This window comes from Vipera ursinii (genome assembly GCF_947247035.1).
Source record: "Vipera ursinii genome assembly, chromosome: 1".
NCBI classification, from domain to species: Eukaryota; Metazoa; Chordata; class Lepidosauria; order Squamata; family Viperidae; genus Vipera; species Vipera ursinii.
The window spans coordinates 349,280,350-349,303,285 of record NC_139512.1 but is presented as its reverse complement, the minus strand read 5'-3'; the positions used below and the strand labels follow the sequence as shown (position 1 = coordinate 349,303,285).

The 22,936-nt window shown below is 45.0% G+C and overlaps 1 protein-coding gene across 1 annotated transcript in view; it reads right to left on the bottom strand.

The window, feature by feature from the left end:
* Window positions 1–22,936, bottom strand: part of NF1 (neurofibromin 1) — a 232,623-nt gene that overhangs the window by 5,575 nt on the left and 204,112 nt on the right. The window contains exons 48-57 of the mRNA XM_083379640.1: window positions 22,243–22,369; window positions 20,142–20,273; window positions 16,938–17,073; window positions 15,213–15,370; window positions 14,159–14,281; window positions 10,510–10,637; window positions 9,945–10,045; window positions 7,776–7,918; window positions 5,395–5,441; window positions 2,755–2,971 (exon numbers count right to left, since the gene is read on the bottom strand). Of these exons, the coding sequence (XP_083235766.1) occupies window positions 2,755–2,971; window positions 5,395–5,441; window positions 7,776–7,918; window positions 9,945–10,045; window positions 10,510–10,637; window positions 14,159–14,281; window positions 15,213–15,370; window positions 16,938–17,073; window positions 20,142–20,273; window positions 22,243–22,369 (1,312 nt within the window). The remainder of the gene's footprint in view (window positions 1–2,754; window positions 2,972–5,394; window positions 5,442–7,775; window positions 7,919–9,944; window positions 10,046–10,509; window positions 10,638–14,158; window positions 14,282–15,212; window positions 15,371–16,937; window positions 17,074–20,141; window positions 20,274–22,242; window positions 22,370–22,936) is intronic.

Genomic DNA, 22,936 nt, shown 5'->3' with positions numbered 1-22,936 from the left:
CCTTGGGTACTAAGGAGAATATACTGACACCCTCTGATCTGTGACAAGCAAAAGCTCATGCAAATAGAATGGAAATGATGGAGGGGTTAGGGTGAGGGGTGGGGGAAGAAAGAGAGAGAATGTGTACCTGGGCGAGGAAGGTTGGATGAAAACGGCTGATTTAGAGCAAGGCAGAGAGGCTTCACAGACACAAGATGAGAGAGATAAGGTGAGCGATCAACCGGTGGGGTTTGGGGGAAAGACACAAAACATTTACTGGACAGGGATAATGTATACATCTCTCTATCCCTCCCAGTGACCTTCCCCTGCCCAACTCCAGCAATCCTTCTTGCTTCTACACAAATCAAGATATACGGGAAAACCCTCAACAAGTTTTTGTTTGAATGGTGCACTTTTCAAGAGGAGAACACGGGAGAAGGCCTGACTCTGGTCCCAGGGCCTGTTTCAATGCTGAAAGAAGAAGCAAACAAAACCGCTCCCTTGACGCAGCTATCCTACGTCAAAAGGAGACAGTTAAAATCAGTTCCTTTTTTGATGTCTCTAGCCCACTGTTTCTCAACTTCGACAACCTTTAAGATGTGCGGACTTCAAGGACCTAGAATTCCCCAGTTAGCATGGTGGCTAGGGAATTCTGGGAGTTGAAGTTCACGCATCTTAAAGTTTCCAAGGTTAAGAAACCCTGTTCTAGTACAGGGGTAGGCAACCTTGGCTCTTTTATGACTCGTGGACTTCAACTCCCAGAATTCCCGAGCCAGCATGGCTGGCTCGGGAATTCTGGGAGTTAGTCCACAAGTCATAAAAGAGCCAAGGTTGCCTACCCCTGTTCTAGTATAAAGTAGAATGTGTTATTGGAACTCCCAAAGGTAAAGGTAAAGGTTCCCTGGCACATGCGTGCTAGTCGTTTCCGACTCTAGGGGCCGGTGCTCATCTCCGTTTCAAAGCCAAAGAGCCAGCGCTTCTCCGAGGACGTCTCCGTGGTCATGTGGCCGGCATGACTAGACGCCAAAGGCGCACGGAGCGCTGTTACCTTCCCACCGTAGTGGTCCCTATTTTTCTACTTGCATTTTTACGTGCTTTCGAACTGCTAGGTTGGCAGAAGCTGGGACGAGTAACAGGCGCGCTCACTCGGGATTCGACCCGCCAAACTGCCGACCTTCTGATCGACAAGCTCAGCGTCCTGACCCACTGAGCCACCACGTCCCTTAACTCCCAAAGAAACCTCAACTAGATGAGGTAGACATTATTATACGTTCTCCAAAAACTTCCAGAACTCCCAAATGTATCGTATCTCCTTCTATGCTTGAAGCAACCCCATTTGGGCAAATCAAGAGACTTGCCCTGTGTCTTTGACTAAAAGTTCTCCCTCTGCTTCTGACATGACGTTAGGAAGTTTAGAAAAGATACTTGGTCCTGTTCCTCTCAGTTGCAGCTCTGAACCTGCCTTCTGACTGGCTATGATTGCTTTAGACATTCACTTTGGGGATCAAAGATCTGGCAAATTCCTGCTTTCTCAATTTTTGTTTCTCGTGGCAAAACCTACTGCACTCACCCACCAAGAGGAATGGCATAGGAGTTAACACATAGAAACAAAAGATAAGTCAGAGAGGGTTGAAAACCAATTTCTACCTTTTTCTTTACAGTATTCCATGGATGCTTTCAGGTAATGGGACAACTGTATTTTACATGGAACGGGAGAGAAATCATGCAGCCGCTTCCCACATTACAATCTAAAGTACCAACAGGAAGGGGCTTAACCTATTTCTGTATAGGCTGTGTTCACATAACATGACTAACAAGTCGGCAGGGTAGGGAACGGCAATAATAAAAATAAGCAATAATAAAATAATATATCAAACAAACAAGAAAAGCCTAGTGGCAAATCAACATGTATCGAACTATATAACCCCTCGCTATTCCACTACCTGGGAGAAAAGCCAGCTCTTAGCGGCTTTCTAGAAAGCCAAATGGTTGCAAGCTTGTTGGATCCCGGGAAAAAGATGTTTCACCGCACAGGTACGGAAAAGCTATGTTTCCTAGGCACCACTAGAGGGCGATATTTGAGGGAGTGAAGGAACCTGGAAGGTGACCACTCTATCTTAATTTGGCTGCTACAGCCTAATTAAGGAACTACCAAGAAGAAAACAGCCCTAACAATACTGACAGGGCAAGCCCTGTATAAATAAGAGAGCAAACCCCACTCGCTTCTAGCACTGAGGATGTTACCTGGTTGGGTAATGAAACGTCTGCAAGAAAACAACCAACTCAAGAGAGCACCAAGGACCCTCACAGTTGCCTCACCGAACTGGGTAATTGCACTGCAAAGGCTTCTTTTGGATGGTCACGGGCGTGAGTTAGGCACAAGCCCCAATTTGTTTTAGGCGAGAATGTTCTATTGTGAAGGTTAAAAATAATCTGTGACTCTGTACCAGCTGTAGCCAGCTGTTCCTTCCTCCAATTATCACACAGCCTTTAAAAATACTAGTGAGCGAAAGACGAAGAATACCGTGGGAACACTATGAATTCTGATGTTCTGGCTATGCGTTCCCTGGTAACGAAATATATTAAGTTGATCCTTCAATCTAAGCTCATGGGTCTCCTTGAATACGTAGTAGGCCTGCCAAACCTACCGAAGGTGAGGACTTCTGGTGCAAATGGGTGAGTGAGAGAAAGGGTCCAACGTCCACCCAAGGAAGATGGCCCAAACCAGAATGGGAATGGGATGACCTCAGGTTGAGAAATGGGTGGCAAACTGACCTGGGGAATGCTGGGAAGTTGCAAGGGAGGTCATGGAATTGGAAAGGTTCAGGTTTGCAGTGATGCTGAGCTGACTCTGCACTGCAGGAGGGTAAGGAGATGTTGGGGTTAGAAGGGATTCTTCACTGATCTCCTCATCCATTCCAGGCAAGTAGGTATCGATCAAGGCGTCAAGGAACTTCACAATCAACTCAGCGTAGTCGGGTATTTGACTTTGCTAGAAAAAAAATGAAAAAAAGAATGAATTTCCTTTTTCTAATCTCTCTCTCTCTGTGTGTGTGTCTCTGAGCTTGGTTGTTTTCTTGCAGACGTTTCATTATCTTACTAGGTAACATAATCAGCGCTAGAAGAGAGTGGGTTTTGCTCTCTGTTTATGTACAAGTAGCTTACCCTGTTGGTATTGATGGGAATTGTCTTGGTGGCTCCTTGCTTAGGTTATTGGCTCAAGAACTATCAAGAAAACTCCCACCAACTAACAGGGCAAGCCGCTAGAATATAAACAGAGAACAAATCCCGCTTCCTTCTAGAACTGATGATGTCACCTAGTTGGGCAACGAAAACAAGCAAGTTCAGAGACCACCAAGGGACCCCATAAGTTCAACGCTGAGCTACAAATATTTTCTTTTATTAGAATCATTTCCCCCTGATCTTAAGCAATGGATCCCACACTCCCCAAAAGGTCTTCTCCAACTGGGACGACTCCTTTTACCCCCTGCCAATGTCAAAGGTCTCCAGATATAAATCCAAATTTCCTCTGTGTAGAAGAGCAAATGGTCAGTCAGAAACTACGTGCTCTGAATCAAGCTCTCATCCAGCTCTGAGCTGAAGAAGCTTCTTGAAGCAAAAGGTCTCCAAAGAAAAACAAGAAAATCCAGTTGCCTCTTGAAAAAGCACCTTTGGGACATCCATGACCTGAATGATTGAGAATCTCCACAGACATTTAGCTATGCACTTTGTAACTGAATGTTGGTTTCCCCCCCCATTTTGTGGAAAAGTCAAATAATTAAGAATATAAACCATATACAATCCAGTTGACTTTTTTTAGAGAGAGCTTGATTCAGAGCATGCAGTTTCTGGCTGACCATCAGCTCTTAAGCTGAAGAAGCTTCTTGGATGAGAAGCGAAACGTGTGGAAAGAAAAACAAAGTCCAGTTGCCTCTTGAAAAAGCACCTTTGGGACAACTTTCAATTACTTTTTACAGATTTCTGATAGTACTTTAGGCCACCTATGCCATTTTTTTAGGCTACCAAAGCTTCATGCATAATGGAATATATAATTGGACTTCAAATCCATTGGACAGAATCTCTCAGTTAAATATAGTATTTTTAAAACAAGAATATACCTAAAACAACACTTTTCTTCATTTCTACCAATTCAAAGTTAATTTGAGGATGTGTCCATCCAATCTCACCTTGGTAGCAAAAAAATTTATAATGTAGCACGTTAAGCTAATGCCAAATTGCTCAGTTGGTGGTTCTCAATTCAGATTTCCTTTAGTGCTCAGTAATTCTAGATGGCTGCTAAGGAGAGTCCTCTAGAACAGGGGTAGGCAACCTCGGCTCTTTTATGACTCATGGACTTTAACTCCCAGAATTCCTGAGTCAGGAATTCTGGGAGTTGAAGTCCATGAGTCATAAAAGAGCCGAGGTTGCCTACCCCTGCTCTAGAGAAAGGGGTACTTGGGTTTCAGCTGTGACTAGACTTTTGTCATCTGGTGTAACAAAGGGTCAAGAAAAGGAAATAAAGGCCTGCCATTATGGAGGGTGAATAAGAACTAGCAACTAACAAGGCAAAGCATGGCGAAATGGACTGGACCGAGATGCAGAATAGACTGGCTAGCAGTGCTTGAGACACCCATCTTGGCTTAGTTTCTTGACCTACAGTATTTGGAGATTCTTAGTCTACAAGCATTTATTACACTGGGATTATTCGGGAAGGAAGGGCATAGCCGTTCTTATCAGCATCGTTCTGGGACTGACTTTAGAGAGTTGGAAGTACAGAGGCTCCCAGTTTATGACATGTAGCTCCATAGAATCCTAGAATTGTCAAGTTGGAAGGGACCACAAGGATCATCTAAGTCAGGGGTCTTCAAACGTGGCCCTTTTATGACTTGTGAACTTCAACTCCCAGAATTCCTCAGCCAGGCATGCCGGCTGAGGAATTCTGGGAGTTGAAGTCCACAAGTCATAAAAGGGCCAAGTCTGAAGACCCCTGATCTAAGTCCAACCTTCTGCCCTAGAGATCATTTTTGACTTACCAACATTAATTTAGTGACTGTTTGAAGTTACAGCAGCAGTGATAAAAGTGTCTTAGGACCAGTCCTTGCACTTACAACCATTGCAGCATCCCCACGGGCGTATGATCAAAATTCACAAAATATAAATATGACATCACACGATACCCACGACTGTAAAATATTTCAAGACTGAAAACATTCAAATCAGAAACACCCATTCCAAGATCAGAACAGCTTGTTTGCCCTCAGCCGCCCCCCCCCGAACTGCACTTCAGTTGTTTCCAGTGACGACTGATAATTTTCTTATTTAACCCTCCATTGTGACTCACATTTTCCTATCCACTCTTGATTTTACCAAGACCACCACGTGGCATTCAGTCTGAAAGAAGCCCGAATCACTCACCTTAGAAAATGGTCCTGCAAACCTCCACAAGCCGTTAAACCCAAAACCTGCAAATCATCATCAGCAGCAGCAACAATAAAAGAGAGAGTAGTTTTAATTAGAGAAAGCTAACGGCCACCTAATCTGCAATCATTCCTTCTTATTCTTTGGTCTACACATTCTGATTAATCACTCTGATGCCAGCGTCACCCCATGAGCCCATCGAGGGACTCACCCTTAGGGCTGTAAGCACAATTGGCCTATCACCTCAGGTCCCAGAACTCCATCCTGTACTTGGAGGTTAGTCAACAGGTACAGATAATTCAGTATACAGCAATCAAGGGAGATTCAATTCCCACTTCTAAACCAGGCTGTAAAATGTGCAAAATGTAACAAAAGCTTTTCAATCACTGAAATGTCACGACTGCTAACGTTCTTGAATGGTTCAGTTCTCTATCCATTTATCATCAAAATCATAACTGTTACTCTAACAATGTCTTAACCTCAAACATTTCCAATACATATGCAATAAAAGACAATACAGTGGTCTGATGCCTAAGGCAGGTTCCATAAAAATAGTAAAATGCAGTTGTTAAGGAGCCTTGGTGGAGCAGTGGGCTAATGCCTCCTTAAGTAACACCAGCTGCCTGCCATCAGTGCAGGTTCGCATCCCACCAGGCTCAAGGTTGACTCAGCCTTCCATCCTTCCGAGGTAGGTAAAATGAGGACCCAGATTGTTGGGGGCAATAAGCTGACTTTGTAATAATGCCGCTTGGGGTGTGTGTGAAAGCCCTAATAAGCAGGCATATACATAGAATTAAGGCTACTGCTAAGCTTGCAAGCCGCCCTGAGTCTTCGGAGAAGGGCGGGATATAAATGGAATAAAAATAAAAATAAAAAATAAAATAAACCCTACATTAGATTAGCCCTGCGTTTATTATCTTGCAGTTCAGTCGTGCATTAAAATGGGAGGGAAGGAACAACTTAAAAGAAAGTGAAGCGAATTGAGGCTCTCTCTCTCTCTCTCTCTCTCTCTCTCTCTCTCTCTCTCTCTGTGTGTGTGTGTGTGTGTGTGTGTGAGAGAGAGAGAGAGAGAGAGAGAGGGAGAGAGAGAGAGAGAGGGAGAGAGAGAGGGAGAGAAAGAAACCCTGTTACCTTTTCGCAGTTTTTCCCAACATTTCTTATAAGAAATCTGCATGAAGGACAGTCACTATGCGTGTGTAAATACCCAAAGGACATTATTTTTAAATGTAAAAACTAGAATTAGTACTCCTTGGCCATTACTTTTAAGATAAGGCAGTCCCTTTGCAAATGAAATTATGTGTCTTTCTGCCAAAAAAGTCAGGAGAGTATTCATTTAAGCAAAGGCACACAGAACTGAAATGGGTCATACAGACCATGGGTTCCAGTTCTTAGTGCAGGAACAGAAATCCTTTTCAAGAGGTGACTAAAGGGAGCCCACAAGCTCCCAGGATCAGGCGTTCCACTACTGTATCAAATGTCCTTCCCCCTCTCAAAAGGCAGAAGGGAGAGAAAAAATGTTTAAAAGTGCTGTTGGTCTATCCTTCAAACAGCCTTTTGTACCGCAAGTCAGTTTTCTTTTGCAAGATAGCCTAAGGCAGGGGTAGGCAACCTCGGCTCTTTTATGACTCATGGACTTCAACTCCCAGAATTCCTGAGTCAGCTATGCTCAGTCATAAAAGAGCCGAGGTTGCCTACCCCTGGCCTAAGGCATCTATGAAAGAGGCAAGGCCTACATTTTAAAATTTTATTGGTTAAATTTATATACCACCAACTCACTGTTTTGGGTGACTCTAGGCCTCTAAATCACAACAATATTTATTTATTTATTAAATTTCTATACCGCCCTTCTCCCAAAGGACTCAGGGTGGTGTACAGGGCAATAAAATGCAACATACAAAAGTTAAAAAGAAAATTAACATTAATTAGCCCTAACAATAAATAGTTAAAATAAACTCAAACCCTTAGTCCAGGCTGGCCTGTTCAAACAACCAAGTCTTCAACTTTGGCCACTTCAAGGTATGTGGACTTCAAGTCCCAGAATTCCCCAGCCAGCTGTGCTAGCTAGAGAATTCTGGGAGTTGATGTCCACACATTTGAAAGTGGCCAAGGTTGAAAAACACTGGCTTACATGCTATAAAGCAGGTCGTCTTCAAACTTGGCAACTTTAAGACTTGTGGACTTCAACTCCCAGAATTCCTCAGGCAGCTGGCTGAGGAATTCTGGAAGTTGAAGTCCACAAGTCTTAAAGTTACCAAGTTTGAAGATCCTTGCTATAAAGAATAAATATATGGGGAATACCTAAAATAGTTTTATATAATCTGTATCTAAGCAGACCTTCCCCCCCTCCCCAATTGATGAAGGAGCTGTAAGATACATACTCTGCAGATAAGACGTCTGGTACTGTGGTGGAGATTCTTCGTGGTAAACCACACTCTGAACAATCCCATGAATGGGATTCAATAAATTTGGATCCTGACATTGCGATAAGAGAGTATTTATCTTGAAGTCCAATAAATTGTGCCTAGACAACAAAATATATACAATATTTGATCAGGTTATCTCCTTCAAGTTTTTACTGCAGCAAATAATCAAGGGTGTTTATCCATCAAGGTTTTATTACAATATAGAAATGAGTATCAATCAAAATTGAACAGCTCTGTCTCAATAGAGAGGGAGGGATACAACACCATCTATCTTTAGTCTACAACCCAGTCCTTTCAGCAGTTCCAAGAAGGCTCCACACCCATTTGCACAACTCAGGTGACCTGACAATACAGATAAACCTCCAAGTGGCCTCAACGACCCTCTAAAAGAATGCAAATGACAAGCTGTTTGCAAGGAGTATAAATCCTTCCATTCCCCACCATCCAGTCAGAGCTGAAGAAGCTTCTTGGATGAGAAGCGAAACGTCTTCAAACAAAAACATGAAAGTCCAGTGGCCTCTTCAAAAAGCACCTTTGAGACATAGAAATGAGTATTGACATAGAAATGGTTGTGAAAATCAATTATTCTTGCCAGGGAATTTCCAATGCTGGTTAGACAATTCCATCATATCTTTTAAAGGTAAAGGTAAAGGTTCCCCCACACATGCGTGCTAGTCGTTTCCAACTCTAGGGGCTGGTGCTCATCTCCGTTTCAAAGCCGAAGAGCCAGTGCTTGTCCGAGGACGTCTCCGTGGTCATGTGGCCGGCATGACTAGACGCCAAAGGCGCACGGAACGCTGTTACCTTCCCACCGTAGTGGTCCCTATTTTTCTACTTGCATTTTTACATGCTTTCGAACTGCTAGGTTGGCAGAAGCTGGGACGAGTAACAGGCGCTCACTCTACTATGTGGCACTCGGGATTCGACCCGCCAAACTACTGATCTTCTGTACAATCACCAGAATTCTAGGGTGCAGGTATAGGTAAATAAACCCACCATAATCATGTTCAACTCTATTTTTTTAATCTATAATCCCAACAGGTCATCTATAATGTTCTTGGTAAGTGCATGACAAATTTGAGTGGGCTTTTGGACAATCCCAGATGTTGGGTTGGGGAATTCTGGGAGCTGAAGTCCACGCATGGCTTAAAATGTCTGAAGTTGAGAAACACTGTTCTAACGGCTGCTTCAGACATCACACAACCCAAAACGTGAGCAGAGACTTCTTTAATATTTATGTCCTATCAATTATATAGAGGAACATAGTGGCTCAGTGGGTTAGGATGCTGAGCTTGTCAATCAGAAGGTTGGAAGTTTGGCGGGTCGAAACCACGGAGATTTATTTATTTATTTATTTAATTAAATTTTTATACCGCCCTATTCCCGAAGGACTCAGGGCGGTTTACAGGGCAGCATAAAATATGAAAATAGTATAAATTAAAATAGATTAAATTACATAAGCCCAACAATTAAAACAATATTAAAAGCTAAAACCCCTTCAGTCCAGGCCTGATAGATCAAAAAACCAGGTTTTCAGATCCCAGCGAAATGAACGCAGATCGGGGGCGGTCCAAAGTTCCACCGGTAAATCATTCCAAAGGGCAGGCGCACCCACAGAGAATGCCCTCCCCCTGGGGATCACCCGCCGGCACTCCTTAACCGCCGGCACCCTCAGAAGGCCCTCCCTGTGGGAGCGCACAGGACGATGGGAAGTTGATGCCGGCAGCAGGTGTTCCCTTAGATAATCCGGACCCAAGCCATTCAGAGCTTTATAGGTCATTACCAGCACCTTGAATCTCACCCGGAGGGCAACCGGAAGCCAATGCAGCTCACGGAGAAGAGGTTACACGGGAGTATCGGGATGTCCTCGGACAAGCGCTGGCTCTTCGGCTTTGAAACGGAGATGATCACCGGCCCCTAGAGTTGGAAACGACTAGCACGCATGTGCGGGGGAACCTTTACCTTTTTATCAATTATATATGTTCGTCACATTCTTTCTCTCTGCCTGCTCAATTTCAAGTGAACTCTTCCAGAGCCAAAGTGCACAGAGAGATGTTCAAAAACACCACCTTGTGGATTATCTTTTGGCAGAAAATTGCTTTCTTCGAAAAATTCAACACTCACACAACAGGAAAGACCTTTGGGAAAACCACACTGGCTTCTGCTAAATACTCATACAGGATTCGCTGGTCAAACTCATCTGCTGTGTACTTTACCAATGTTGCCTGTCCAAAGAGAAAAGTGGGAGAGGGAAGAGGAGGAACGAAAAACATCAGCTTGCAATTTCTAATCAGCTATTAAGATTAAATCAACTACAGTTGCAGACAGCACAAAGTCAAAAGGGGCAGTAAAGACAAAGAAAGACAGAATCATGGAGCTGGAAGGGGACTCAAAGACCTTATACCATCCCAATCAGTTGTCCAGTCTATTTTTGAAAACCTCCAGTGATGGAGCACCCACCACTCCAGGAGGCAAACTATTCCACTGATTCATTGTTTTCACCGTCAGGAAATTTCTCCTTCTCTCTTTGACAAGCTTCCACCCATTATTTCTTGTCCAGCCCTCTGGTGCTTTGGAGAATAAATCAATCCCCTCTTCTGTGTGACAGGGAGCTGCTATCACTGCAGTTGTGACTCTTCGAGCAGTATCATCAGGAGGGATCTTCAAGTGATTTGGATTATATACTTACAAGGACGGTCAGCAGCAAAGCTTGGATTTTGGGATCAGTGAGGACTTCCTCATCTAGGAGGACATTAGACTCGGACACGGATACTTTACGGAGATGGGGATGCTGTTGGGGTGATATCCTTTGTGTTTCTGCAGGAAGGAACCCACGGGTTATAACCAGGGATAGCAAGAATAGACGACAGCTCTTATGTTTTAGGTAAGGCTCCTTCAATATGTATTTATTTATTTATTTTATTTATTTAAATTTATATACCGCCCTATTCCCGTAGGACTCAGGGCGGTTTACAGGGAAAATTAAAAGTTAAAATACATCACATACAATTAAAAACGATTAAAACTAAGATTAAATTAATCCCTGAACTTAACTAAAACCCCATTAATTAAATAATTAAAACCCCTCAGTCTGGGCCAGACAGCTCAAAAAACCAAGTTTTCAAGTCCCTACGAAATGAGCGAAGGTCGGGGGCGGTCCTAAGCTCCGTGGGAAGCTGGTTCCAAAGGGCCGGCGTGCCCACAGAGAACGCCCTTCCCCTGGGAATAACCCGCCGGCATTCCTTAACCGGCGGTACCCTAAGAAGGCCCTCCCTGTGGGAGAGCACAGGACGATGGGAAGTTGATGCCGGCAGCAGGTGTTCCCTTAGATAATCCGGACCCAAGCCATTTAGAGCTTTATAGGTCATTACCAGCAGCTTGAATCTCACCCGGAGGGCAACCGGAAGCCAATGCAGCTCACGGAGAAGAGGTGTTACATGGGAGTATCGGAAGACTCCCATAACAACTCGCGCAGCTGCATTCTGCACCAGCTGAAGCCTCTGAGTGGTCCTCAAGGGCAGCCCCATGTAGAGAGCGTTGCAATAGTCTAGCCGGGAGGTCACAAGCGCATGGGTGACTGTGCGTAGGGCATCTTGGTCCAGACAGGGCCACAACTGACGCATCAGACGAAGCTGGGCAAAAGCCCCCCTGGTCACGGCTCCTATATGATCTTCAAAATTGAGCCGTGAATCCAAGAGGACGCCCAAGTTGCGAGCCCTATCGACGGGGGGTAAAACCTCACCCCCCATCATTAGTGGTGGAACAACCTGGTTTATCCGAGATGCCGAAATGCACAGCCACTCAGTCTTGGCAGGATTGAGTCGAAGCCTGTTTCTCCCCATCCAAACCCGGACCGCTTCCAGGAAACGGGACATCACGTCGAGTGCATCACTGGGTTGGTTCGGGGTGGAAAGAAAAAGTTGGGTATCATCAGTGTACTGATGATACCCCACCCCGAAACCACGAATGAGCTCACCCAGCGGTTTCATGTAGATGTTGAACAGGAGGGGAGAGAGGACCGACCCCTGAGGGACTCCACAAACGAGAGACCTTGGGGCGGACCTCTGCCCTCCCGTCAACACCGACTGCGAACGGCCCAGGAGGTAGGAGAACCACCGTAAAACAGTGCCTCCCACTCCCAACCCACTGAGACGCCGCAGTAGGATACCATGGTCGATGGTATCGAAAGCCGCTGAGAGATCTAAAAGGACTAGGACAGAGGAACATCCCCTGTCCCGAGCCCGCCAGAGATCATTCACCAGTGCGACCAATACCGTCTCCGTGCTGTACCTGGGCCTGAAACCCGATTGGTACGGGTCCAGATAATCAGTTTCCTTCAGGAACAGAGGAAGCTGATGCACCACCACACTCTCAACAACCTTCACCAAAAAGCAAAGGTTGGAGACCGGACGATAGTTATTTAAAACAGCCGGGTCCAGGGCAGGCTTCTTGAGGAGGGGCCTCACCACCGCCTCCTTCAAGGCAGCGGGGAAGATACCCTCCTTCAAGGAAGCAGTTATTACTGCCTGGAACCAGCCTCGTGTCTCCTCTCGAGCCGCATAAACCAGCCAGGAGGGGCACGGGTCCAGTAAACAAGTGGTGGAGCTCAGTCTCCTCATAATCCTGTCCATGTCATCGGGAGAAACAGGGTCGAACTCAGTCCAGATAACATGCTCAAGACCGCTTGATTCCTCCATGCCAGACTCTGCCCAGTCAGAGTCCAAACCGGTCCAGATCTGAGCGATTTTGTCCACCAGATGATGACTAAACTCCTCAGCCCGACCCTGTAAGGGTTCCTCCCTCACCTCCCGATTAAGGAGAGAGCGAGTCACCCTAAACAGGGCAGCTGGGCGATTATCTGCGGACGCAATGAGGGCAGCGAAGTAATTAGACTTCGCCGTCCTCATCGCAGCGAGGTAAGACCTTGTAAAGGCTCTTAGTCGCAATTGGTCAGATTCAGACCGGGTGGACCTCCAACCGCTCTCTAGACCCCGTCTCCGACGCTTCATCTCCCGGAGCTCCACAGTAAACCATGGAGCCCAACGGGATCTGTGCCGAGTCTGGGGTCGCAAGGGTACAACACAGTCGAGTGCCTCGGTAGCCGCCCTTTCCCAGGCATCAACCAAGGCATCGACCGGGCTGTGAGTGAGGGAGATAGGTAAGGACACAAGCGCCATCTGGAACCGTTCTGGGTCCATTAGGCGCCTGGGACGGAACCATCTGGTCGGTTCCACAGCGGGGGGTGGCACAATGGAAGACCAGCTGCAGGAGATAATGATCGGACCATGACAGGGGGACAACAGATGGCGAGCCCCCTCCCAAATCATCCAACCATTGTCCAGATAGAAAAATCAGGTCAAGGGTGTGACCCGCCCCATGAGTCGGGCCCTGAATTACTTGGGTCAGGTCCATGGCCGTCATGGAAGCCATGAACTCCCGAGCTAACTCTGATGACTCTCGCAGGGAAGGCAGGTTGAAGTCGCCCAGAACTATAAGTCTGGGAAACTCCACCGTCAACCCTGAGAGGGTGTCGAGCAGCTCAGGCAGGGCCGTTGCCACACAGCTGGGCGTTAGCAACAGATCCATCTGAGCCCGAGGGCCACATCTCATGAGAAGGGACTCACTCCCGCCTATCTGGACAACGGTGGTCTCCCGCCAATAGATGTGAGACACAATAAGGTTTCAAATGAAAGAGCCGGGAAGACCACTGAGGATTCACTTCCAATCTTATCTCAACCATGGAACATCTCTGCAGATCAGACCAACAGCCATTGCCTTAACTAGACTGGCAAAAGGGCCATTTGTCTGCAAGTGACTTTCATACAGTTATTTATTTGTTACATTTATTTGCCACCTCTCTTGCCATGGTGCTCCTCTAGGTAGCTTACCACAATAAAAAGGGAGAAATATGTAAACAGAAGTAAGGTAACAGAACAGTAAAATAAACAATGGTAATATCTTAGAACGTACAAATGTTTCTATTCTCATTTAAGCATTTCAATTGGTGAGATCTATTTTATACTTCTGTAAGGTCTCTGATTTTAGGCAGGAGCCAGTGAACAATTTCTACTCTGTGGTCCCCTCCTATGAAACAGGAAAAGGAAATTCTCCAGTGTACCCTCCAAATCTTTTTCAGAGGGTCTACGCAGGGAAGATTTGGGGTGTGAGATTCACTGGACAAATTAATTCCAACCCTGGCAAACTTTGCTGTATTGTGGATTTATTTGCAGTGGAAGATTTCACTGTATTCTAGCATACCAAAATAAATAATTGTATCAGGCATTTAATTAAACATACACAGCAATCAGCGATTAAGCCATTCTGCTTGAACGTCTTACCCATTTCATAATCATTTTCTGCTACTCTTCTCATTTTTGGAGGTGTGGTGATCCCAGATTCCATTTCTTGCCTTTTAGGGGCTTTCGTGTCCGATACTAAGTGGTCAAAACTTTTTCGGGTACCTATGAAAGTGAAACCAGTTAAACCTGTATGCTCCCATAAGAAGCCACTCTGTGGAGTCCTTGGTGTTGTCCGAGCTTGGCTGTACGGTTGCAGACATTTCATTACCCAACTAGGTAACACCATCAGCAGCCACCAAGCACAGAGAGGACTAAAGATTCCACACTTCAACTCTGAACTACGCATATTCCCTTCTATTGGAATCCACTTTGCATCCTGGATAAACAGAGGTTGCAAATAATAGTTTGTGGTTCAGAGAATGCTGGCAAGAAATTTAGCAGGGTTCCCCTTTTCAGCAGAAGCGGCAGCAGCATCCACGGGCTGCATTGTGGCAGTCCGGCGGAACTGAAGGCTTAATGCAGGGAGTATTCTAGATTCTAGATTCCATCAATGTTCCAGCCCCTCTATTTAATACAGGTAGTCCTCAACTTACTGCCGTTCATTTAACAACGATTCAATGTTCCAACGGCCTTGGCAAAAGGGATCTCATGACCTGAACTTGCAACTTATGGCCGTCGCACCACCCCACAATCACGTGATCGCAAGTTGAGCGCTTGGCAACTGGCTCGCCGTTTCTGACTGGTTGCAACGTCCTGCGGTCATGGGATTGTGGTTTGCGACCTTATTTGCCGATTTCCAGCAAAAACAAAAAAAGCCCATTTGAGGAAGCTGGATTCGTTAATGATCACATGATGTCTGCAGTGATTCGCTTAACAACTGTCATAAAATCGGGTCCAACTCGATTTACGACCGCAACAATGTACGACGGAAATTTCGGTCCCAATTGTGGTCGTAAGTCGAGGAATACCTGTACAGAAAACAAAAGGCGTATCTGATAAAAATGTCTAAAGCAAATCTGCACATCGGCCGTGATCATGTGAATGGCGGGCCCAAATCTTTGTGGTTAAAAGAAGATGGACACACCCAACCAACCTAGCAGCTTTTTAGTGTTGGCTTGAGAAGGCTGCCCCATATCCAGGCTCATGGATTTCCTTGTGCGGGGGCTGATCTGCCCAACAGTTGGGTAACTAGCAGCGAGATGTCTGTCAGAGTTCTTGGGAGAAGACCAGGGCTGGTTTTCTCTTAGTGTCCTAAAAAGAAAAAAGAAACCAGTCATTCCAAAAACAAACCATCTCCACACAGCCAGAAATTAGTCAGACAACAAGTGGGCGTCCTTCCTTCCACCAAGTTGAAATGGCACCCGTGGGTTACCTTACATCTAGTGCTTTGGCCTGAAGCTGATGATTCAAGGGGGCTCAGCATTTTCCAAAGACATAACTGGAACAAATACATTGATGCTATGGGCTTAATGATGCCGTCACACAAGTGATGCTAATGATAAGATTTCATCGTTTGCTCAGTGATATCATGACACATTGTAACATTGTTTACTCTCTTGCACCTCAGAAAATGCCCAGATTCTACTAATGCTTCTTTAGTGTCTATTCTACTAGGCTCCCTCGGAAGGAGATATGAGACAAGTAACAATGCAGTTTATTTGGGGCCCAGCATAATGAATGAATGTCAGTGAACATGCCATGTCTTGTTTTAAGGTAATCTGAAAGCAGTTTGTTGAAAACTTATGGAGCGAAGCTATGGGTTCATGCGAGGTGGCGTGTTACCAACGGTTTGTTCAGAACAAGCTTCTAACCTTTAAGGAGGAGGAATTCAGAAGAATACAAAGCAAGCTATGTCTGTCTCCAAGTCTGATTCTAGCTTGCTCAAACAGCAACTCAGGGCAATAGCTGTATTCACATGAATTGCTAAACCACAAACCAGTCAACCACATCTAACCAGTGTATGAATATCCAGACTTTCTGATTCTGCGACTGGGGTTATACAATATGTAGACTATAGAGTGCTTGGTGTTTGCTTTCAAATGTTTTATTACCCAACTAGGTGGCATCATCAGCTACGTAGCATCAGCATCAGCAGCGTAACTGATGATATTACCTAGTTGGGTCATGAAAGGTCTGCAAGCTCAGAGAGCACCAAGAACCCCATAATTTAATCCCAAACTACAGATATTCTCTTTTTATTGAGACATATAGATTAACTAGAATGAAGTGGAATAATTTATGGTTTAGCATATTATGAGAGCCAGCCAGAATACTGTTGTGAACCAGGCATCTCATCTCATTTCAACACAGCGTGTCACATAAATACAGCCGTTGGGTTATGTTAAAAATATACTGTAAACTCAGCCCAGGAAACTGAATTCAGTTACACCTGTTAAGCTAACTATGGGGTTAGCATATTGTCTGAACACAGCCGGTACATGAATCTAGCTAGTGAAACACCATCCTTGAGCCTTCCAGGGTCAATTCCAATACAGCTCTTTCTTTCCCAGAATAATTTTAATTGGAAGTAATATTGCCTTTTGGCCTCCCACCCTTCCCCCCTTTTTCCCGTGTCATAAATCATTTAGCCATAAATTATAAGCTGTCTTCAGTAATTCGCAGAAACAAACAAATTCTCTCCTGGCTGGAGAGAAGCATGTGGGTTGAAGTATCTCTCCAGATCCCTTCCTAAATGTCATTTTGCACCAAAGAACAGCATCAAGAGACAAGACATCTGAGTTTAATGCACAATTCTATCAGACGGAGTACTACAGAACTGTCCATATCCTCTAATAAAAGTTTTCAAAAGTCCACTGACCTACAACTGGCTTCATTGTGATGTAGGGGATATGTCTCCATAGGAACGTTTTCCATTGAAATATCTGTCAAGAGGAGGGATTTCCGATGCTTTAAGCTGCACCGGCTCCTAACTTCCTCGGACATAGTCAGCAGAGCTGAACAGACAAAAGGAAGCACAGAAATATTCAAAGGACATTTTACATACTGTATTTCACGTTCTTCTTCCAAACAGCAGACATGGCATTCTTCTTCTAGTATTTAGGGAAAACTCAACCATCAGCGATGGCATCAAGAACTCAGAATCCTGAGAAACTCGGTTCCATTCATTTTAATTTTAAAGAAGTAAAAATAAAATTCGAGGGAGCCACTGCACTGTCAATGCTCCACTCTGTGACAAAATTCTAGTCCTAAAGATCCTAAAGCACGATGAGACTCTTGTTGAATCCTCAACCAAAGATATCCACCCCCAACATTTTTTAATAATACTAATAATAATAAAGTTGGAAGGGACCTTGGAGGTCTTCTAGCCCAACCCTGACCTTCGGTCCTTCCGCCGTGAGCTGAAGACTTGGCTGTTCCAACAATCGAGCCTGGACTGACTATAGTTCTAAATTAGATTTTACTGGGTTAATCGTTATGCATTTATTACATTTATGATTTAATTCTTTTTAAAATTTTGTATTTTATGTTTTTTAACTTTTTATTGTTGTGAGCCGCCCTGAGTCCTTAGGGAGAAGGGCGGCATATAAATTTAATAAATTCTAATTCTAATTCTAACCCCCTGCTCAGACAAATGGTTGCCAAGTCTCTTCTTAAACACTTCCAGTGTTGGAGCATTCACCGCTTCTGGAGGCAGGTTGTTCCACTGGTTAATTGTTCTGTCAGGAAGTTTCTCCTTAGTTCTAGGTTGCTTCTCTCCTTGGTTAGTATCCATCCGTTGCTTCTTGCCCTGCATTCAGGCGCTTTGGAGAATAGCTTGACTCCCTCTTCTTTGTGCCCTAGTCCAGAGGTAGGCAACCTCGGCTCTTTTATGACTCATGGACTTCAACTCCCAGAATTCCTGAGTCAGCTGGCCCAGGAATTCTGGGAGTTGAAGTCCATGAGTCATAAAAGAGCCGAGGTTGCCTACCCCTGCCCTAGTCCTTCTTTTCATTAAACCAGACATACCCAATTCCAGCAACTGTTCTTTGTATGTTTTAGCCTCCAGTCTGTAATCAGTTTGTTGCCCCTAATAATCTTTATTGTTATAAATGCCTTATAACTTGGCAAACCCTCCAAATCATTTGGACAATCGGACTCCGAGTTCCCATGTGATGACAATGCCCACGCATGGAACCTCATACAGGAATCTCACAAGATTTGGATATTTCGTAATATTTTAATCTGTCTCTTTATATTACTATCTTAGCATTTACTGTATGTCTGTTTCTCAGCAAAGCCGCACCCACAATGAACCACGGGTTCACTTGTCAACTGCTATGTTTGCTTAACAAAAACCGTGTTCACTTAACAACCGCCAAAAAAAAAGGTCGTAAGACCATTGTAACTGTAATGGGCAGGCTCCATAACAGTTGCAACTTGAGGACTACCTGTACTGATTTAGCAAGGGACTAAAGTTTTAAGCCAGGTTTCCTCAATCATATATCAATAGCACAGTGTTTCTCAACCTTGGCAACCTTAAGATATGTGGACCTCAATTCCCAGAATTCTCTATGTTGGCTGAGGAATTCTGGAAGTTGAAGTCCACATACCGTATTTTCCGGCGTATAAGACGACCCCCAACTTTTGAGATGATTTTCATGGGTTAAAGTCTTATACGCCGGAAAATACGGGTAAGTAGGAAGTCAGGGCTGCTTCTCAATTAGGTGAAGGTTTATTAAGAGCTTTTGGCCTCGAGATCAGCTTTGCTCTGCCTCGCCTAAACCTCGTCTCCTCTCGCGTTGGCGCCCCCTTCTACTTCAGCCACACGCGCTGGCTGTTTCAGCCAGGAGTGACGAGCATTGTGGCCCAACACTTCGGGAAGGCACCAGGTCTGAAAGAAGGCGGTTCTTTCCGTAGGTTAGTTAATGAACAGGGCGGCGGAGGGCGGGGTGGTGGTGGTGAAAGAAACGGGCTCAGCCCTGCGCCGCAAGTTTGAGATTCCCTCAAAGAAAGCCCCGAGTTTCCAAGTAACTAGAAACCAGAAGGAGCCCTGTGTGGCAGAGATCGAGAAGCCCGTTTACCCTCCCCTGCATTTTGCTGTGCTTTTCTAAAGTTTTCCAAGAAAATGCAAACTCGGGCTTTTTCCTCCTTTCACTTGCATAAGTTATCGCTGGAGTATACAGAAAGGGGAAAAAGAAATAAAGGGGAAAAACCCCGCACATATTATAATATTTATTTTTCAAAAGGCTGCCTTCTACTTCAGGGAGGAGGGGCGACCCCAGGTTGCTGAAGCCCCAGCGCCATCTTTCCGCTGCGGTCTGCCTGTCGCAATTCCCGAGCTGCGCCTTCCTGGGCGGGTGTTGCTGTAGGTCTGGCCACGGCACCATGCCCTGAAGTTGAACTCCCAGGGTCAGGTGAAGCTCAGCTCCGTGCGAACATGTCAGGTCGGCCTCCGCCTGGCTTCCCGCGCTCCCTTGAGCTCTCGTGCTCGCCAAGCGCCGGCGGCTCGGCACACGCTTGACTCCTGCTCCCTTCCAAAAAAAAAAAAAAAAAAAAAGAGGGGTCTGCTGCCTTAGGACGCCGGTAAGCTGGAGCCTCAGCCTCAGTTGGGCTGGTCGGTTTATTTATGAGGAGGCCGTCTTTCGCCATTCTCGAGCACTGGATTTGTCCGTTTCCACTAACGTCTCTGCTCCCGAGGATTTACTATTTTCCGGCGTATAAGGCGACTGGGCGTATAAGACGACCCCCGACTTTTGAGAAGATTTTCATGCATTAAAAAGTCGTCTTATACGCCAGAAAATACGGTATCTTAAGGTTGCCAAGACTGAGAACTCTGCAGTATAGTCAAAATATTCAAAGAGGATCTCCAAAATGTTATAGCTGGGAATGGGGAGATTGAATGAGGATTGAGGTCAAGCCTTTCCATCATAGGCACTGTTGTTATTATTAAACGTAGACTGGCTCCCTCCTTTTGGCAGCTCAACATTTTGTTAGGAACTGAGAGGAATACTTTCACACTATGTATTACCCAGTTTGGGTTGGCCTGGATTGGATACAAACCTCATAGATTTGGGGTTTTTACCTGCAAGGTAAGCCACACTCTGGGTATTCACCTCAAACTTATCACAGTTCCTATGTTTGTTAACCAGAGCAAGGAGTGTGTGCAGAATCCTTACTGTTCTTGCTACTATGGTCGGTGAGGGATGCCGGTAACCTGGTGAAATAAACATTATGTTAAACAAATATATATCCACAAAGAAAGAAAAGCGTCAGTTGTAAAGTGGGAAAATGTCTTAAAGAGACAGTGTATACACCTAAATGGACACTCAGCACCTGGGATGGGAGTTGAACAGGTTTACCCATTCAGTGAAAACTGGACTTCAGTAATTGCATGGCAGGTGGCTGATTCTCACAACCAAAAGGAACAAACATGGATTGTGGAAAGTTAGCAATACTAATCACTAATTTTTAGCGGTTTCCAAAGTTAGTATGAGTTTCAGGAAAGCCAGCAAGCATGTACTGCAAGTAATCAAGCCTTAGAATCTAGGATACTGGTGGAAAAAAGTTGGAGAGATGGGTGCATATAAATTTAATAAATAAATAAAATGCAATGCATTCTTGAGGCTTTCGCACAAAAGGAAGAAGCGTTGTTGACTGGAATTTAAAGTCCCAAGTTGGAATGAAGGGACACTGAAAGGAATTAATTGTGTTGTTGCTTGTCAGGGGGTATATTACATCAATCCCGAGAGAATGCTAAGCCTGATTTACAAAGAAAGATAACAATACAACAAGATGGGAAAAACCAGAATGATTTCTAAGCATAATTGCTCCTTGAAAGCAGAAAACTAGCCGTTCAGGGGGAAAAAATCCATTCTGGCCAGCATCTTGCGATGTCACTTCTTTACTTACACTTACATATATGTTTTCACTAATTTGTTTTTCTATATGTAATCTGAAAGAGTGAGGACTAGGTTTGATACGCTGGTGATTAAGGCATCAGATTTACAAACTGGGAGACTGTCAATTCTAGTCCTGCTTTAAGCACAAAGCCAGCTGGGTGATCTTGACCAGTCACTTTCTTTCAGCCCAAGGAAAGAGGCAATGGCAAACCACTTCTGAACAAAACTTGCCAAGAACACTGCAAGGACTTGTTGAGGCAGTCTCCAAGAATCAGACACGACTGAACAGGAAAGAAAAAAAAATCTGAGAGAGAACAATCTATGCTACCATCTCGAATTCTAAAGCAAGGCACACGGAGAAGAAAAGTGGGCAACCACTTTGGCCTCTGACGCACAGCAACAATTTGCCTTTGTATTCCAAAACCAACTCTTGAACAATAAACAGATCTCCCCTTTTCACAAATGACCCAAGTCTCAAACCAAGGCTTTGTTTCGTGAAAACCGTGTCTTTTGCTGAAGTGCATCTCAGTTTCTATCACAAAAGTTCCTTTCAGCCTCTTAATTCTAGGGTTTTTCCCCCCCTCTCTTTCTCTCTTCAGTCTCTCTCTTCAATATCTTCTATTCCCCTTCAAGGAACTCTAGAAGTGCTCTAGGTGTTCTGTACCAGCCTGCTACCGGCCCTGCAGCAAAAGCAGGGACAACCCCTTTACAAACGGCAAGAGGCTGGAATAAAGCCTGCCAAATTTATTAACATAAAACAGAGCAAGACAAGACACCAACCATGAAACAGGAGCTATGAAACAGGAACTATCCAAGCGGTTGCCTTCAGCAAACCAGCCCTCCCACACATTCCCCTTAAATACAGTTCAGGGCGTGGCCTCTCTCTGCCTCCTTCCGAGGTGCCCCATTGCCTTCCTCTGTTTACTCCTGATTGACTGCCTCCTGCGTCGGGCGTCCTTGAACCGGGCCAGCTGTGGGTCATCTTCATCCACGCTGTCAGGCTCACACAGCTGGGTCTCCGTCGTGACCAGGTGGGAGGGGCCCGGCTGAGGGCTCTGCGGAGCCTCAAGGCCATCATCAGCAAGCTCTTCAACACCCCCCTCCTCCTCCTCTGAGTCGTCCGACCCAACTGCCGAACCCACCGGCTGACCCTGAATCACAACACTAGGATCCTCTTCTGATGCAATTCATAGGGACAGTATACAGAATTCCTACCGCAGACAATACTGTTGTGTACAGTTTTGACTGGGCCCTGAAAATTAACCCACCACATGGCCTTCGTACCTTTTAGCAGATGTCCCACAAGTGCAAAGTTGAAGTTGGAGTTGAAATTGAGTCCCACAAAGTGGTCCATCTGCTTACAGTGCCACTCCAGAGGCCTCCTGATCTCCATGAAGACTTCTTCAGGGCTCTGTTGAGAATAAGCCAGAGAGACATCAGAAACTCAGGTCAAAAAAGGAACCATGCTTACTCTTGATTTATGCCATGCAGGCACACCCATTAATTAACTTGTAAGAAGAAAATATTTGTAGCTCAGGTCTGAATTGTGGAGTCCTTGATGCTCTCTGAGCTTGGTTGTTTGCCTGCAGAGGTTTCATTACCCAACTAGGTAACATCATCAGTGGACATCAAGCACAGAGAGGACCAAGGATTCCACAATTCAGCCCTGAGATACATATATTCTCTTTGGTTGGAATCTACTCTGTATCCTGAGACTGCAAATAATAGTTTATGTTTCAGAGAATACTGGCAAAAAAATTAAGCAGAGTTTCCTTTTTCAGCAGCAGCGTCATCCATGGGCTGCAAAGTGCTCAAGTTTGAACTGTGGAGTCTTTGGTGCTAAGCTTGTTTTCTTGCAGACATTTCATTACCAAACCAATATGGGTGGGAGTATTCTTGGTGATTCCTGGAAGAGTTCGTGTGAACACATCCATTATGTTTTATTTTATAAACCAGGATTAAAAAAAATATATAGCAA